Source organism: Vulpes vulpes, chromosome 7 (genome assembly GCF_048418805.1).
Source record: "Vulpes vulpes isolate BD-2025 chromosome 7, VulVul3, whole genome shotgun sequence".
NCBI classification, from domain to species: domain Eukaryota; kingdom Metazoa; phylum Chordata; class Mammalia; order Carnivora; family Canidae; genus Vulpes; species Vulpes vulpes.
The window spans coordinates 65,730,560-65,747,939 of NC_132786.1; the positions used below are offsets into that span (position 1 = coordinate 65,730,560).

The 17,380-nt window shown below is 45.0% G+C and overlaps 1 protein-coding gene across 1 annotated transcript; it reads left to right on the forward strand.

The window, feature by feature from the left end:
* The first annotated feature begins 12,031 nt into the window (after nt 1-12,031).
* LOC112911985 (putative butyrophilin-like protein 10) lies at nt 12,032-17,102 on the forward strand. The gene is made up of 4 exons (XM_072762662.1): nt 12,032-12,680; nt 13,179-13,460; nt 14,580-14,687; nt 15,468-17,102. Exons 1-4 carry the CDS (start codon nt 12,122-12,124, stop codon nt 15,920-15,922), a joined length of 1,404 nt encoding a protein of 467 aa, XP_072618763.1. The 5' UTR covers nt 12,032-12,121; the 3' UTR covers nt 15,923-17,102.
* The last annotated feature ends 278 nt before the right edge of the window (nt 17,103-17,380 follow it).

Sequence of the window (17,380 nt, forward strand, 5' to 3'; positions counted from 1 at the left end):
AAGACACATAGACCTTTCCTGGGCTGGAAAGACTACACATCAGCAGATGTGCCACGAAGTGAATGCTCCCCAGCAGGTCAGAACCCTTGATGGTGAAGAGATCCTGCCCAAGCATCCAAACTCTATTCAAAGTTTTCACCTTCCCCCTGTGACCCATGGAATTGGGGTTTCCTGTAGTGGCCCAGGGTTCCCTAGTGTGTCTCAATAAAAATGGGAACAATTTCTACCCACGAAGGACAACAGGCATGAGAGTTGCAAGGATTGAGTAAGGACTGAGGTCTTCAGGATACACCATGGCTCTGTGTAGGACACAACCTAGAAGAGTTCAGGGACAGACATTTATGTACACCCCACATTTTCTTGATCCACTCATCCACTGATGGACACAGGTTGTCTCCACATCTTGGCGACTGTAAATAATGCTGCAATGAACACGGGCTGCAGGTGTCTCTTCAAGAGACTAATTTAATTTCATGGGACATATACCCAGAAATAGCTTTGCTGAATCATATTCCTAACTTTCTAATATGTTTTCCAGAGTGGCTTCACCACTTTGCATTCCCATCAACAGTGTGAGGGTATTCCCCTTTCTCCAGATCCTCACCAACATTTGTTTCCTGTGTTGTTAATTTAGCCATTCTGGCAGGTGTGAGGTGATATCTTATTGAGGGTTTGATTTGAATTTCTCTAATGATGAGAGATGTAGAGCATCTTTCTATGTTTCTGTTGGCTCTCTAGATGTATTATTTGGAGAAATGTCAGGTCATGTCTTATGTCCATTTTTTAAAACTGGATTATTAGTTTTTTGCTATTGATTATGCAGCCTTTGAAGAGAAGGAAAATTATTTTTTTCAGTGTAGTTTTATTGCATTCTTAAGGTATCACAATTAAGTCTGAAAAATCGTCTGGCATCTTGCTGTTTCTGTTGCTGGACAACTCAGAGCTTATTCATCAGCCTGCGGAACTGTTCCTTTTTCAGAAACATAGATACCATCCAAAAATTTTCTGATATCCTTGTTTTTAACAGTTGTCGCTTGCTGGATCAAAGCAGGAAATTATTAACATTTGTGGTAACATGGATGGACCTGGAGGACATTAGGACAAGTGAAATAAACCAGACACAGCAGGGCAAATAGTGCATGATTCTTCTTAATGAGGCCCTAAAGCAGTTGAACATACAGATGTGCACAATAGGATGATGGTTACTAGTGAGGGGAAATGAGAAGATGGAGAGTTGTCATTTAAAGGGCATAAAGTTTTATTTACTCAAGATGAGCGGGTTCCAGAGGACTGCTTTCCAATGTTCACAGCTAACAATGTAATGAACACAGTTAACTGTGTATTTAAAAACCTGTTAAGACAGTATATTGTGTCTTGGGTGCTATTTCTGGAATTTGTCAAAACCGCAACAAAGGAATACAAGGGACCTGCTGGAAGTGAGGGATATGTCTATGGCCTTGATTGCAGGAGTGGCGCATGTACACAAACTCACCAGATCATGTACATCGACCGTGTGCAGTCTTCATACCATAAGAGCACATCAATAAAGCTGGAAAACAAAAACAAAAACAAAAACAAAAACAAAATATATTGGAACACAGGATGCTTTCTTTGTGTGACTCTTAGTAAGCATCTTCTGCGTCTGGGGTTCTCATGGGACTCGTGACCTTAGCCCACAAAGAGGTATTTTAATTTGTGAAACGGGGGAATGAAGGATGCTGCTTTTTAGTGGACAGAACCACCAAACAGCTCAGCCAAGGACAGAGAGTCTGATCTGGTGATGATATTGACAGCAAAGAAATAGAAGGATGAGGAATTCCATCTGGGGCATTCTGGTCTGGATGGCCAAGACAACAGGCTCTACAGTCAACAGTTTGCAATGTAACATGAGACTACTTACAGAACCTCTCTGAGACTAAGCAGCTCTAGCCATAAAAAGGGAAATATTAGAAATTACTCACTGGACAGGTGTGAGGATCAATGGAGCTATTTGGAGTGCTGTACAGGAAACAACTGTGCATGAAACTTAGTAAAAATGTGTGATAACTACAAATTATAGTAGATTTGTTAATGCCAAAAATTACAGCTTCCACCTGGGGACAGCCCCAACCATTGAGTGTACAAATCTGACACTCAGGGAGGGATTGTGAGTTGAAATTTCAGGTTCTAAAGATGTGCCCTGTTTGTATTGGTGGTCTTTGTGTTCACCCACATCCACCAGGTGGCCAAGTGTCCTCCCCATGATCCATATTCCAGTGTGGCTCCCATTCTCATGACAGAAACCCAGCACGCCCTGTGGATACAGGGAACTCTGGGCTTTTGAATATCATAACATTCTGTTTCCATTTTCCATTTCCACTCCTCATCACTGTAAACTGCCAGCCTCCTTATCCTGCACATGGGTTGGGTCCTCTGTCACCTAGCCTATTGCTTTTCTTAATCTACTCATTCTTCTAAGCAAATTTACTGTATCCACTGCTTACTTTGTTCAATCATTTCTTCATCAACCGATATATATATTCACCTTCAGATGATGTAACAGCTTGCCCTCACCTCAAGGCCAACATATTTCAGATCAATAACATCAGTTTCCATCTTCTGTTTTGGGTCATCACCATGAAATTATTCACCCAAACAACAGAGTTTGGGGCCATTCTTGCGTCCTTTCTCTTCCTCATAACCAGCTCCATTCGTTTTCTCTCCAAAGCATATGGGTATATATGAGATTAAATACAGCAGTTATGAACTCATACATGCTGCTTACATATACATAGTATATCCAAATTCTCCTTGCCCTGTCACTACCCTAGATCAACTGCACTTCCTAAATATTCCTGCTCATCTCCTAGTCCCCCTCTGTATCCCCTCCTAATCCTCTTTCCACCCAAAAATGACCTATCACCTTTCTCACTTGACACAGTTCAGGGACATGTCCCTCTGAACACAGAGGTGTGGCCCTGAGAAACACCTTCCTATGACCTTTGTAGTATTAAATTGTCTAGAACCAGTCAGAGGTATGTCCACACTCAAGAAACCAAACAATAGAAGACACCACCTGAGGCACTGCTATACATTATTAGACACTAGCAAAACTCCCAAGAAGACAAAATTACCCCAGTAGAAAACAGCTGCCATACTCTGTGTCCAGAGCCATGTGACTACTACATCATCATCATGTTTAAGATAAGGAATACAGATATCTGTATTATTACACTTCATGGTTGGGCTACAGCTCATTCATTCATTTACTGTGCCTTCAAATTTACCCCCATTGTCTCTTTACATCAAGAGGCCTCTGGAGGCACACCATAGCCCTGTAATCTGGGCTTAGCATGTGCTGTCTGCCTTTCTCCAGGTCCACTGCATCCCTAGCTCTACCCTGGGTGCCTTAGGCACTTGTGATGATTCCACACACAGAACAGGAAGAAATGTGTGAAACCAAACACCCCCCAAAGCATGATCTCAAGGTCCACACACCCTCCTGAGGGTCACTTTCTCTCCTGTCCAAAAGATTAGTGTGACCAACTTTCTTATTTCTACTAATCCATTGTTCTCTTAATATACTCTGAGAAAGACAGGGGCCTCATCCACTGGCAGCTCCAGATTCAGAGTCTCAAATATCCATAAACTAACCAAGAAACAGCTCTCCTTCTCAATCTCAAATTGTAAAACATAACACCAAGAGTCCTGCTTGATCACCTCTGATGACATCTGCTGTTTTGCCCAAGCCTGGTATCAGCAATTGGAGAATTTTCTTTATAGCCTGAGCCTGTAGACAGTGTGGGGTGCACAGTGCTGGTGGGCATGCCTCCAGCATTGGCATGATTGTTTTGTTCAAACTTCAGGACATGAAACACTTGTGGTTAGAAGTGTATTTAAGGAAGGGAGACATAGATATGGGGGATTGAGAGGGGCCCCGAGGATTTCCAATGGACTCAGGGAAAAAGAAAAAGGTGATTAAATGAAACAGTTTGAGTTAGTAATCATAGATTGCAAAACTTTTCATAAAAGAGAAGGAAGGGAAGAGAATGGAGAGGAGAGGAGAAGGAGGAGAGAGGAGGAGAATGAGAGAGAAGAAGAAGGGAAGGAATGATAGAGGAGGGGAAGAAGAGAGACAAGTGGAGGAGAGGAGGAAGAAGGAGGAGGGAGAAGAATAGAAGGAAAAAGAAAAAGAGGAGAGGGAGGTGGAGTTGGAGGAGGGAGAGTGGAGGAGCAGGAAAAATAGAGGAGGGATGTGGGAGGAGGAGGAGGAGCAAGACCTCAAGCTCCCCTAGGCAAGAGAGAGTGGTCCTCCCTGGACTCCCTAGTGCCTTCCCAGGACCAAAGAGGCACAACACGAACGTCTGTGAATGACAACTACTCCAGATATTAGATGACCAACCCCTTTTTTGCATTGATGTGGTAGTTTTTCTGTCCTGACAGCTCACTTTCCTTCCTGCACCAGGACACAGCACCTGCCCCATACACCTGTCCTGCTGATCCAAACACTAAGGGACACAGTCCTCCAAGCTCCTCTTTCCCCCTGGAGGATGCTCTTTCCTGGGAGGCCACCCAGGCTTCTTCTCTTTTTTTTTTCCAGGCTTCTTCTCATTGTGACTTTCCTACCTTGCTCACTTGACAAAAGGTGCACCAGCCCCAAGAGCCACTCAGAAATGTGCAGCTATGCTTACATGGCACTTCTCCTAAAGTTGACCAGAAGGAGCCTTCCCATCCAAGGAGGGAAGTTCAGGGAAACAAGAGTTGGTGGGTCCTGCAAGGGGCTGGAAGAGGCAGTGTACACAGGAGAGATGTAAAGCCCAAATTGGCAGAGAGGTGGTCCAAGGAACCTATGATCGGGGGACACCACAATAAATGCTGGGAGGACCTGAAGACATTGTGCACAGCCCAGGTCAGGAAGTAGGAGTCTCCAGGGGAAATGCCAGAACTCACCAACTTCAACAGGTCATGAGAAACTTTCCCGAAGAAAGCCACCCTGTCCAGGACTGGAGGGCTTTGATAATGGAGCAACTTTATCTGAATCCCCAGCTTCTGCCCTTGGCCTGAATCCTAGACCTGGAAAGCCATGTCTCCTCCTCGGGGCTCCTGGCATCATCCTTGGCAAGCATCCCTCCAAGGGCTGCCTTGCTTGGTCACCCTCTCGCCCCTTATCTCCTGCTACCAGGCTCTTGCTCCTCGACACTTAGCGTGTTGATTCTGTTGACCACACCTAATAGGAAGCCCTTGGTTTTTTTCCATTGCAACTGCCAAATAAGCACAGTTCATTTTTTGTTTTTACATAAATTAACAGGAGAACGCTACAGAAACTACAGAAGTCAGCTGCTCCTCTCTCCCATCACTCCAAGGAGGCTTGTTTTGTGCCCCACCTGGAACTTGCCAAGAACTAAATTGATTCCCTTGAGGCCACCAGAAGCTTCCTGGGAAGCCGACAGCTGGATTTGGGCCAGGTTAGTGGTTCCATTTTCATGGCACTCATGTACATCTTTCCTCTCTACACCCTGTCCCTATTCCTGAGTGACAGGGAGAGCTCAGGGACTGTCACCAAGAAGGCAAGCATCAAAGAGGATGAGGGCATCTGCCCACATACCTCCTCTTGTTTTACATAAAGGTCAATCATGCAAGGCTGTGCTGGATGAAACTGCCCAGACCAGCCAATGTGTCTCAGAACATGTGTCCTTAAAACTGAGTTCAACATAAATAGCAAAGCTGAGATGTGTCTTGGACTCAGGCTATCACTGCCAAGGAACCCGGGGGCTCATGTCCCCCCTCCTCCAGCTGCAGAAGCTTTCTTGGGAGAAACAGGTCCCAAGAGGGTTTAAGGGGATGGACGGATATAGTTCTGAACTTGATTTCACTAAAGCCAAGGATGGATTTTCTCCTCAGTGCGCTTGTGTTCATGACAGAATAGAGGCTGACATCTAGCAATACTCTTACATAAGTAGTTGAGGAGATGGAGCCCATTCACCCTGGAGAATGTGTCCATGGCATTCTTTTTTTTGTTTGTATCTTCATTTAAATTCAATTTTTTATTTTTTTATTTTTTATTGGTGTTCAATTTGCCAACATATAGAATAACACCCAGTGCTCATCCCATCAAATGCCCCCCTCAGTGACTGTCACCCAGTCACCCCCACCCACTGCCCACCTCCCTTTCCACCACCTCTTGTTCATTTCCCAGAGTTAGGAGTCTTTATGTTCTGTCTCCCTTTCTGATATTTCCCACACATTTCTTCTCCCTTCCCTTATATTCCCTTTCACTATTATTTATATTCCCCAAATGAATGAGACCATATAATGTTTGTCCTTCTCCGATTGACTTACTTCACTCAGCATCATACCCTCCAGTTCCATCCACGTTGAAGCAAATGGTGGGTATTTGTCGTTTCTAATGGCTGAGTAATATTCCATTGTATACATAAACCACATCTTCTTTATCCATTCATCTTTCTATGGACACTGAGGCTCCTTCCAGTTTGGCTATTGTGGACATTGCTGCTGTAAACATCGGGGTGCAGGTGTCCCAGCAGGCTCCCAGTGCTTCCCCATTGAGAATGATATTTGCTGTGGGCTTTTCATAGATGGCTTTTAAGATACTGAGGAATGTTCCCTCTATCCCTATACTCTGAAGAGTTTTGATCAGGAATGGATGCTGTATTTTATCAAATGCTTTCCCTGCATCTATTGAGAGGATCCTATGGTTCTTGTTTCTTCTCTTCTTGATATGATGTATCACATTGTTTGCTTTATGAGTGTTGAACCATCCTTGCATCCCGGGGATAAATCTCACTTAGTCATGGTGAATAATCTTCTTATGTACCCTGGATCCTATTGGCTAGTATCTTGTGAATTTTTGCATCCATATGCATCAGGGATGTTGGTCTATAATTCTCCTTTTTGGTGGGGTCTTTGTCTGGTTTTGGGATCAAGGTGATGCTGGCCTCATAGAGCAAGTTTGGAAGTAGTACATCTCTTTCTATTTTCCAAACAGCTTTAGTAGAATAGGTATTTTTCTTCTATAGATGTTTGATAGAATTCCCCTGGGAAGCCATCTGGTGTTAGACTTTTGTGTCTTGTGAGGTTTCTGATGAGTCCTTCAACTTCCTCCCTGGTTTTATCAGCCTGTTCAGATTTTCTGTTTCTTCCTGTTCCAGTTTTGGTAGTTTGTGGTTTTCCAGAAATGTGTCCATTTCTTCTAGATTGCCTAATTTATTGGCATGTAGCTGCTCATAGTAAGTTTTTTAAATAGTGTGTATTTCCTTGGCATTGGTGGTGATCTCTCCTTTTTCATTCATGATTTTATTAATTTGAGTCTTTTCTCTTTCATTTTTAACAACGCTGGCTACTGGTTTATCTAATGTTATTAATTCTATCAAAGAACCAACTCCTGGTTTTGTTGATCTGTTCCACAGTTCTGGTCTCTATTTCACTGAGATTTCTTCGAACCTTTATTAATTCTCTTCTTCTACTGGTGTAAGTTTTATTTGCTGTTATTTCTTCAGTTTTTTTAGGTGCAACATTAGGCTTTGTATTTGAGTTCTTTTCAGTTATTTGAGGGATGCTTGTATGGTGATGTATTTCCCCCTCAGTACTGCTTTTGCTGTATCCCAAAGATTTTGAATGGTTGTATCTTCATTCTCATTAGTTTCCATGAATCTTGTTAATTCATCTCTAATTTCCTGGTTGACACTTTCATCTTTTAGCTGGATGGTTTTTAACCTCCTGTGTTTGAATTCCTTGCAAATTTCTTCTTGTGACTTAGTTCTAATTTCAAAGCCTATGGTCTAAAAATATGCAAGGGATGATACCAATCTTTTGGTATTGGTTATGACCTGATTTGTGACCCAGTATGCGTCTATTCTGGAGAAAGTTCCATGTGTATTTGAGTAAAATGTGTATTCAGTTGCATTTGGTGAAAGTTCTATAAATATCTGTGATATCCATCTGGTCCAGTGTATCATTTAAAGCTCTTGTTTCTTTGGAGATATTGTGCTGACAAGGTCTTTCATTTACAGCAAGTGTTGTGTTAAAGTCTCCAGTATTAGTGTATTATTATCTAAGTATGTCTTTGCTTTGGTTATTAATTGAATGATATACTTGGCATCTCCCACATTAGAGGCATAAATATTCATGAATATTAGGCCCTCTTCTTGGGTAGATCCTTTAAGTATGACTCTAATTCCTCTTCATATCTTATTACAGTCTATAGTTTAATTTATTTGATGTGAGGATTGTGCCCCCTGCTTTCTTTTGAGGACCATTTGAATGGTAAGTGGTTCTCCAACCTTTTAGTTTCAGGCTGGAGGTGTCCTTAGGTCTAAAATGAGTCTCATGTAGACAGCAAATAGATGGGTCTTGATTTTTATCCAGTCTGACACCCTGCGCCTTTTGATAGGGTCACGTTCAGAGCTACTATTGAACGATATGAATTTCGTGTCATCATGACACGACATTTTTTTTTTCAGTTTTTTCTTTTTACTGGTTTATAATAATCTTAAAAACCCCATCACACCCATAAACCACCACAGGTGAGAAGATGAGGGAGATGGAGAATGAATGCTACAGTATGTGGACAGCATAGGGAATCCAGGTATTCCCTAGGGGCAGTGTGGGATGGAGGCAGGGAGTGTGGACAGGAGGCCCTGGCTTGGACCCTTATTGCTGGTTGGGGACTGGCTGGCAGAGAAGGGAGAGGGGCTCAGGGTGAACTAGGAAACATCTCACACCAAAGGGCAAGGGCAGTTGGGGGGGAAGTAAATGGGGGCGGTGTCACACTACATTTTCCATGCAGACTAGGGGTGGGAGTGAGAGCTTCAGAAATTTGCACCCCTACACAGGAAGAGATTTAAGGGTTTGAGGTTTTGATTTAAAGCTCCCAAGTTGGTGTCTGGTCCAATTTCCTAAGATGGTAGCTCACCTCTCAGGGAGAGGCATTGGAAAAAATTACGGCAAAAATACCTGGTTTGGAAATCAAGCAAGGGATAAGGGGAAACAGTGGTGCCCTTTCACTGTAACTCTGAGAAGCGAGACCCAGAACGGGCCCTAGGTGAGATGGCGGTCAATGCCTGGGCGGGCTGGGGGTGGGGGTGGCCTGCACCAGAAGCTTCGGTGTCACATGTCATGTGACATGTTGTGTGCCTGTTTTTGTGGATTATTTCTTTGGACTTCATCTTTCTTTCACAGAGTCCTCCTTAATATTTCTTGCAGAACTGGTTTGGTGATCACAGATTCCTTCAGTTTCTGCCTATCTTGGAAGCTCTTTATCTCTCCTTCTATTCTGAATGAGAGCCTTGCTGGATACAGTATTCTTGGCTGCATGTTCTCATTTAGGACCCTGAATATATCCTGCCAGCCCTTTCTGGCCTGCCAGGTCTCTGTGGAGAGGTTTTCTGTTAGTCTAATACTTCTCCCCATAAAGTTTAGGGATCTCTTGTCTCTTCCTGCTTTAAGGATCTTCTCCCCATCTTTGGAATTTGCAAGTTGCACTATTAAATGTCGAGGTGTTGAGTGGTTTTTATTGATTTTATTGGGGGATCTCTCTATCTCCTGGCTTTGAATGCCTGTTTCCCTTCACAAGCTAGGGATGTTCTCAGCTATGATTGTCAAATACACTTTCTGGTCCTCTCTCCCTTTCATCAGCCTCTGGAACGCCCATTAAACGTAGATTTTTCCTTCTGAGGCTGTCATTTATTTCCTTTAACCTCTCCTCATGATCTTTTAATTGTTTTTCTGTTTTTCTTCAGTTTCCTTCCTTGCCATCAACTTGTCTTCTGTGTCACTCACTCGTTCTTCTACCTCATTAACCTTGGTTGTTAGGACCTCCAGTTTGGATTGCATCTCATTTAATTGATTTTTAATTTTGGCCTGATTAGATCTAAGTTCTGCAGTCATGAAGTGTTTTGAATCCTTTATGCTTTTTCAGAGCCACCAGTAGCTTTATAATTGTGCTTCTGAATTGGTTTTCTGACATTGAATTGTAATCCAAATTCTGTAACCCTGTGGGAGAGAGTACTGCTTCTGGTTCTTTCTTTTGTCTGGAGTTCTTCCTTCTAGTCATTTTTTCTCAGTGCAGAGTGGCTAAAAACATGTTATACTGGAAAGAGGAAGGAATAAAAAGAAAAAAGGGCAGAAAACAAAGAAAGAACAAAAAAGGGAAATAAAGCAAAACAAAACTAAACTAAACAAAAACAAAACTAAACCAAAGCAAAACAAAAGAAAAACAAAAAACAAACCAAAAAAAATGGAGGGGTATCCTTTGATTCTATATAGTGTAAGTTCCTCGACTTCCCCTAGAGCTTTCCAGCACTGCATGGTTAAGAACCTGCTCATCCCCTTTCCTTCAAACTGGTCTTGTGGAGGAGTGGTCTGCTGTGCTGATTGTCAGGTGTGTGCCCCTGGGGGAGCTGCTCTTCTCCCTGCCAGGTGCACCACTCAATGGGAGCTGTTTATCCTGTGAGGCCCCTGTTCCCTGGGGTCCCGCTCCATCCCAGGCACAGGGTGACACGGGAAGGAACAAGACTGGCGGCTGCCAGCTCTCCAGCCCTGGAGTCAGCTCTAGCAGTAACTACCACGGCTGCCAATCCACACTGGCCTGGATGCTCCTGGCCTGGATGCTCCGGGATCCTGGGGTTCTGATCGCATGCTCAGGGCAGGAGCATCCTCGCTGTCCTGTGTCTTCCCGGCCTCCACCTGTCCCAAGGGGAGTGCCGGACCCTGGGCTGTGTCCCCCGGCACCCTGGGCTCCAGGGCCTGTGCCTCTGGAATCATAGTCTCCGGGCATGTAGCCCACTCTGCAGCAGAGCCACCGCCTGAGCCGCCGCCTGAGCTGCTCCCAAGGCCCCGCGAGGCACGTGTCACAGCCCTTTTTGGAGCTTGGTCTGTGGTGTGTGGCACGCTCTCCCCAGGGTGCACTTCCTCTGCTAGTGACCCCGGGAACCTGGGGGCTCCACTGCCCCTCCTGGGATCCTGCCCGAGTTCCCTGCCAGCGCCTTTCCATCCGGGAATATTGCTAACATTCCTGCTTCTCCGGGACTGGGCTTTCCTGTCCTAGAGGCTCTCACCACCTGGCCTTAGCCCAGCTCCTCGTGGGGCCCCTCCCCCACTGGATGCTTTTTTATTTTTATTTTTTCCATCTTCCTACCTTGATAGAAGCGAGAACTCTTCTCACTGCAGCATTCCAGCTGTTCTCCTTTAAATATCAGGCTGAATTCTTGGGTTTTCAGGATGATTTGAAAGTTATCCAGGTAAGTTGGTGGGGACAGGTGACTTGGAAATCCTAGTTTTCTGACATCTTGCCCCGCCCCCAGTTTTTCCCCATTGAGAATGATATTCGCTGTGGGCTTTTTGGAAGTGGCTACTAAGATGTTGAGGAATGTTCCCTCTACTACATTTTGACGAGTTTTAATCAGGAATGGATGCTGTATTATGTCAAATGCTTTCTCTGCATCTATTGAGAGGATCATATGGTTCTTGTTTCTTCTCTTGTTGATATGATCTTTCACATTGATTGTTTTTAGGACTATTGGACTATCCTTGCATTCTGGGGATAAAATCCACTTGGTCATGGTGAATAATCCTCTTAGTGTACTGTGGGATCCTATTGGCTAGTATACTGGTGAGAATTTTTGGATCCAGGTTCATCAGAGATACTGGTCTATAATTCTTATATTTGATGGGGTCTTTGGTTTTGGAATCAAGGTAATGCTAGTCTGTTGGTGGCATTCTGAGGACAGATGAGGATAAGAGAAAAGATATTCTTGAGAAGATGGACACAATAGCAGGTGGGGATGTCATCTCTCTGACTCTAAGATGAATAACTTCTAGGGAGTGTGAGGGTCAAGAGAGTTACAAGGGACCTTTCTCTCCCCTGGCCATGTTTCCTTCACTCCCATTATCCTACTGGTTGTACCTGGCCTCCCACCAGGACAGAGACACAAACACAGAATAAGAAAGAGAGACAGAGACAGAGAGATACAGTGACAGAAATGAACTCAGTCTCCGATGCGTGAGGCTCAGGTCTCTCCATCCCCAGCAGGCATGGCAAACAAACGTGGTCCAGGCATCTGCCCACCCAGCTGCTCCATTCTCTTCGTGTTTCTGCAGCTCCTGTCCTGCAGCATCCCTGGAAATGGTAGGAGACCTCCACCTGCCCCATGCTAAGAGGATGCCATGTGCATGGAGACGATGCCAGAGGGGCTGGGCTGGCACCTTCCACCTCAGCTGTCAGCCAAGGGTCCAAGCAGTCCTTCCCAGGGGACGCTGGGGATGGGTGGGAGGGCCCCTGGTCTCCTCACACCAAGCCTGGCTAATGCCTGCCCACCTGCTCTCATTAGGGAAAGCCGACTTCTCTGTCTTTGCACCTGACAAACCTCTTCTGGCCGTGGTTGGGAAAGAGGTGGATCTACCATGCCATCTGTCTCTCAATATCAGTGCCGAGGACATGGAGCTGCGGTGGTACAGGGACCAGCCATCCCCAGCGGTGCATCTGCATAAGAATGGGATTAATGTGCAGGATGAACAGATGGCAGAGTACCAGGGAAGGACCACCTTCCTGAGCACCAGGCTGGCCCAGGGCCAAGCCGCAGTGAGGATTCACAATGTCACTGCTCTTGATAATGGGACCTTCCACTGCAACTTCACAGATGGCAACGTGTCTGCAGAGACCACACTGTGGCTGAGGGTGGCAGGTGAGGGCCAGCTTCTGGCACTCTTGGTCTCCGAGAGTGCTTGCCCCCAAAGCTCATGCCCAGCTGCTGATCATCCCTTTATGGCCCAAGCCTGAACATGTCCCATAAGAAGCACTAACATGCTTGCAGCAGGAACAGTGTTTCTAGAAAGCACAGTTTCAGGCACCTGGCTTTGTTTTCTACGTTTGCTCCTCTCCCTTACCCAGCCAACTCATAAAGAGGGAAGCAGAGATAGAGAGGGAAGGGCAGAGGGAGAAAGAGAGACAGAGACACAGGAAAAGACACTAATTTTGTAATAGAGATTTTTTTTCATTTCTGGGCCTTTTCTGTTTGGTCTTGTGCTTTCTTGGAACGAGGGTAACATATGGCAAAGAAATATTACACACAGTAAGTAGTCTGTGAGAAACCCCTAATACTGGTGGAATTCTCAGCATCTGTATTCTTCTGATTGGAAGTGATGGTGGTTGTGGAGACTGGCATGGGCATCTCTTCCCACAGGACTGGGCTCAGAGCCCAGAATCCAAGTGGGACCTGGCCAGAGTGAAGGTGTCTGGGCACAGTGCACTTCGGAGGGCTGGTACCCAGAGCCCCAGGTGGAGTGGAGAGACTTCGGGGGACAATCCCTACCTTCTTTGACCAACCTGTCTGCCTATCCAACAACGGGCCTCTTCAGAGTGGTGTCCAACGTGACTATCCTGGACAGGGATGTGGAGGGCCTCTCCTGCTCCATCATCAGCTCCCTCCTCCAGAGGAGGAAGGTGGCCAAGAGCTACTTGCCTGGTGAGTGTTCTGTTCTGTTCAGGCCTCAAAAGCTTGGGGCACCCCAGACAATAAGTAGCTCATATCCAATAGCATGCAAAATCACAGAATATTTTTTATGATCGGTTCTTTAGAACTCGTTTTTTAGCTGTTTCTTTAGGTGTAATATCTACTCTTTTACAGCTTCCAAATATATAACAGAGTACTATTAACTGTAGTTGTCATGCTGTATGTCACCTTTCTGGGACTTGTTTATTTTATAAGTATAAATTTATACTCTTTGCCCCATTTCACTGATTACCCCCACTCCCACTTTACATTTTGAGACTCTAGAAATGAATCTATTCTCTGCATCCAAGGTGGGCTTTCTGGTTTTCTTGGATTTTGGTGTTTTTTTCTTGTTTTGTTTCATTTTAGATCCCATATACATAAGATAACCCATTATTTTATTCTGTCTGACTTACTTCACCTAGCCACACATCCACACAATCCAACCATGTTATTGCAAATGGCCCAATTTCCTTACTGCTTATAGCTAAGCAATTTTATCCATTCATCCATCAATGGACACTCAGCTATTTCCATATCTTTACTATTGTAAATAACTGTGTGAGAAATATGAGACATGTATCTTTTTGGATTGATATTTTTATTTTTTAAATAAATACTCAGAAGTGGAATTGATGGATCCTGTTTTAGATCACTGATTAATTTTTGAGGAGCAACCATCGTGTTCTCCATGGTGGCTGCAACATTATTTCCACTCTCATTAGTGCTAAACAATATTCCATTGTTTAGACCACCATTGTGGGCTTGATGGACCACAGCCTGGGCTTCCAAGTTTCACTCTGTATAAAATTTTCACTTCTAAATAACCTCAAGCTTGTGGAAAATTTGCAAGAATATCATGCAAATTGCTGTGCAGACCCATCCAGTGTTTAACACTCTGCCATTTATCTACCATTTCTCCTGATTTTGCACCTGTCATAATTTCTCTGTACAAACACAAGTAGTGTTCTCTGAGATACTTCAGGTGAGTTCGAAACATTATGCCCCCTGACTCATGAACCCTATAGTGTGTGTGTGTCCTAAGAACACAGGTGCTCTCTTACCCTGATATCTTACCTGGCTCTCTTTTAGCTCAGTTGTCCAGAAGTTTGCCATCAATGACGTGGAGAACTATGCTGCCTCTGATCCTCACTGTAGCAGGGCTTGCCATAGCTGGAGCTACCTGTCTCTTCCAGAAATGTAAGGGGGAGAGGAATAGGGTGGAGCTGGAAAAAGAGAATGGTATAGAGCAGAGGAGCAGTGCTCCCAAGGTTAGCAGGCCCTGGTAAGGCAGAAGCACCCCTTCCAGCCAGGGAACAGGTGTGGAGCCCTGCATAAAGTCTCTCTTCTGCACACCCTCAAGCATGGGAGGAATGGGAGAGGCCTGCCCAGGACACAGCTCGAGGACTGCCCACTTACCATGTGCCCAGTAAAATCCTCTGACTGAGAGGTGTTCAGCTGCTCTTCATCAGGTGACTTCAGGAACGATGGAGGGCCTCTGTGTCAGAGACAGAGATATCTGAGCTTGAGCCCCAGAAGGTCTATCAGTCAGGGGTGATGAGAGCATGCTGAGAATTGCTCAAGTGACAAAAGCATCAGCGTACCTGTCATGTGACAGCATCCTGCTGTGGGTGCAGGAATAGCATCAGTTTGCATTGTTGCACTTACCCATCCACTGCCCTCCCTGCCTCCTATGTCCTTGCCCATAGTGTTCAGACCCCAGCCTGAGAACAGGTGTCCCCATGACAAAGGTGGGAAGCCTAGACCATCTGGATGTGCTTCACAAAAGCCTTCCTTAAAAAGAAAATGACCCTGGTTATTGCTTTATTGGCCACTGAAAGACCTATATTTGTTCCTGTTTCACAGGATCACAGCTAGAATTCATTAAATCTTGTTTTGACTTAGCTTCCACGAAATTGAACTTTGGCCCCATTGGATCAGCACAATCCCACAGTTTCACATCTTTCTGTTTTCTTGCAGGCTGGACAGAAGATGTGATCATCTATGGTGAGGTCATGCTGGGGGCTGGAAGCCTGTGTCCTTGGCCTGTGTGTTTATGTGCACATGTATGTGTGTGCTGTGTGTGCATGTTGTACCTTAATGTGCATGTGTTTGCATCTGTGTGTGTACATATGCATGCACATGCACTGGCGTATATGTCTGTGTGCCTGTGTGTGTATGGTGTGGGAGTGTGTGTGTTTGTATTCCTTTTTGGTTCAGAGTGCTGGAGTGCTGTCCTAAATGCTTTTGAGTGGCAGCCACGTGGCTCTAAACATCAAGTTTTGGCTGTCGTGGGAGACCTTAGCTCCTGTTTATTAGCTGAGGTACAGACCTGCAGAGTGGAGGCAGCAAGACAGCCAGCCACTGGAAGGCAACCTGTTACCACAGAGAGTACAGAACCAGTGACTTTCTACCCCAGGACACTCTCTTGGTAGGAGATTGGGGTAGAGAGGGTACAGTCTGTCCATGGACAAGGAACCCCCAGAAAAGGGAAGGGTATAGCTGCAGACCATGAACCAGGCAGATGAGAGGTGTCAGGGCATCTGGAAACACATGTCCTGAGCACAGACGCTTGTTGAGGGTCTAGGAGGAAACAGAGAGAAGCCAATCATCCATTCATTCACTCATTCATTCACGTAAAATAGTGACCAGTCACCTCCTATGCCAGCAGTCAGCCATCTATTAGTGAATAAAATGGCTTCCTCCCTCCTGACCTCATGGAGCATAGAATGTATGTGAGGATGCAAGCCATCAGCCAGTAGTTTTTCTTTAACCGAAACTAGAATTAATCAGGGTAAATATTGTAGGAACAAACTGGAATACAATAATGAAGTGGCCATAAGAGTTCACGTGGGATGTCCAGGCCCCTGAGGATGGTGGGATGGTAACACCCAAATGAAGGGCTGGGTGACAGTGGGGCCACCACCTTGGGAGAAATAGAGGTGGACCCCCAACCACGGCAGGGAGAATGGGGTCTGTGGTATGTGAGAGCTGAGTATGTAGAGGAGGCACCAGGGTTTGTGGGTGTCCACACCTGCAGAGCCTGGAAGGCTCAGGCAGGGGTCTGGATGTTATGTGAAGCATGGTTCAAAATGAGTGAGGGGGTTTAAGCAGAGGAGATGTGCTGATGGAGGAGAGGAAACAGCCCCAGAATGGGTCCTGGGGCCACAAGTAACAGGGTCCAGCAAGGGCAAAGCAGAGTGAGGAACCCAAGGTGACCCTAGGTAGCATGAGTTCCTCGGCCCATGGTGGCTCCATCTAACAGAAGGTTTGGGGCAAAACAAGATATATTTAAGCAAAAGAATGAAAATCATCTTAGACCTCTTAAGACTGAAATATTTTCAATATACAACTGGGGACATCAGATAAATCCTTGGATATACAAGTCTTGCACTCCAGGAGAAATGTGGACTGGAGCTAGGAATTTGGAGTCCGTGGCATATATCTGGCATTGAAATTGAGGAAAGTGAACCATGGAGTGCTCCACTTATCTGCACACCTAAAATTACTCTTCAAAAATTCTTCTTTAAGAAAAAAAAAACAGTTTCAAAAGGAAGAAAAAAGAAAGAAGAAGAAAGAAGAAAGAAAAAGAAAGAAAGAAAGAAAGAAAGAAAGAAAGAAAGAAAGAAAGAAAGAAAAAGAAAGAAAGGAAGAAAGAAAAAGGAAGGAAGGAAGGAAGGAAGATATATCAAAGGTCTAGCCTTGAAGAACCTGGAATTTGAAGGTCTCTTTGAGCAGGAGTCTGGTCCGAGTAGGAGGGTCAGGGAAGGCTTCCCCACAGAAATCCGCAGATACAGTGTGTTGAAGGAGCAGCTGGCCATGTCCCTGGCAGTTGAAGAGCGGAGTAAAATTAGAACAGGAACGTGACTCAGAAAAACTGGCAAGTGTGATAT

What these genes read in the sequence shown, in the direction of transcription:
- LOC112911985 (XM_072762662.1), top strand. Translation starts at nt 12,122, where the DNA reads ATGGTAGGAGACCTCCACCTGCCCCATGCTAAGAGGATGCCATGTGCA. An exon ending in ACTGTGGCTGAGGGTGGCAG is followed by an intron (nt 12,681 to 13,178) that starts GTGAGGGCCAGC and finishes CTCTTCCCACAG; the next exon opens with GACTGGGCTCAGAGCCCAGA. An exon ending in TACCTGTCTCTTCCAGAAAT is followed by an intron (nt 14,688 to 15,467) that starts GTAAGGGGGAGA and finishes GTTTTCTTGCAG; the next exon opens with GCTGGACAGAAGATGTGATC.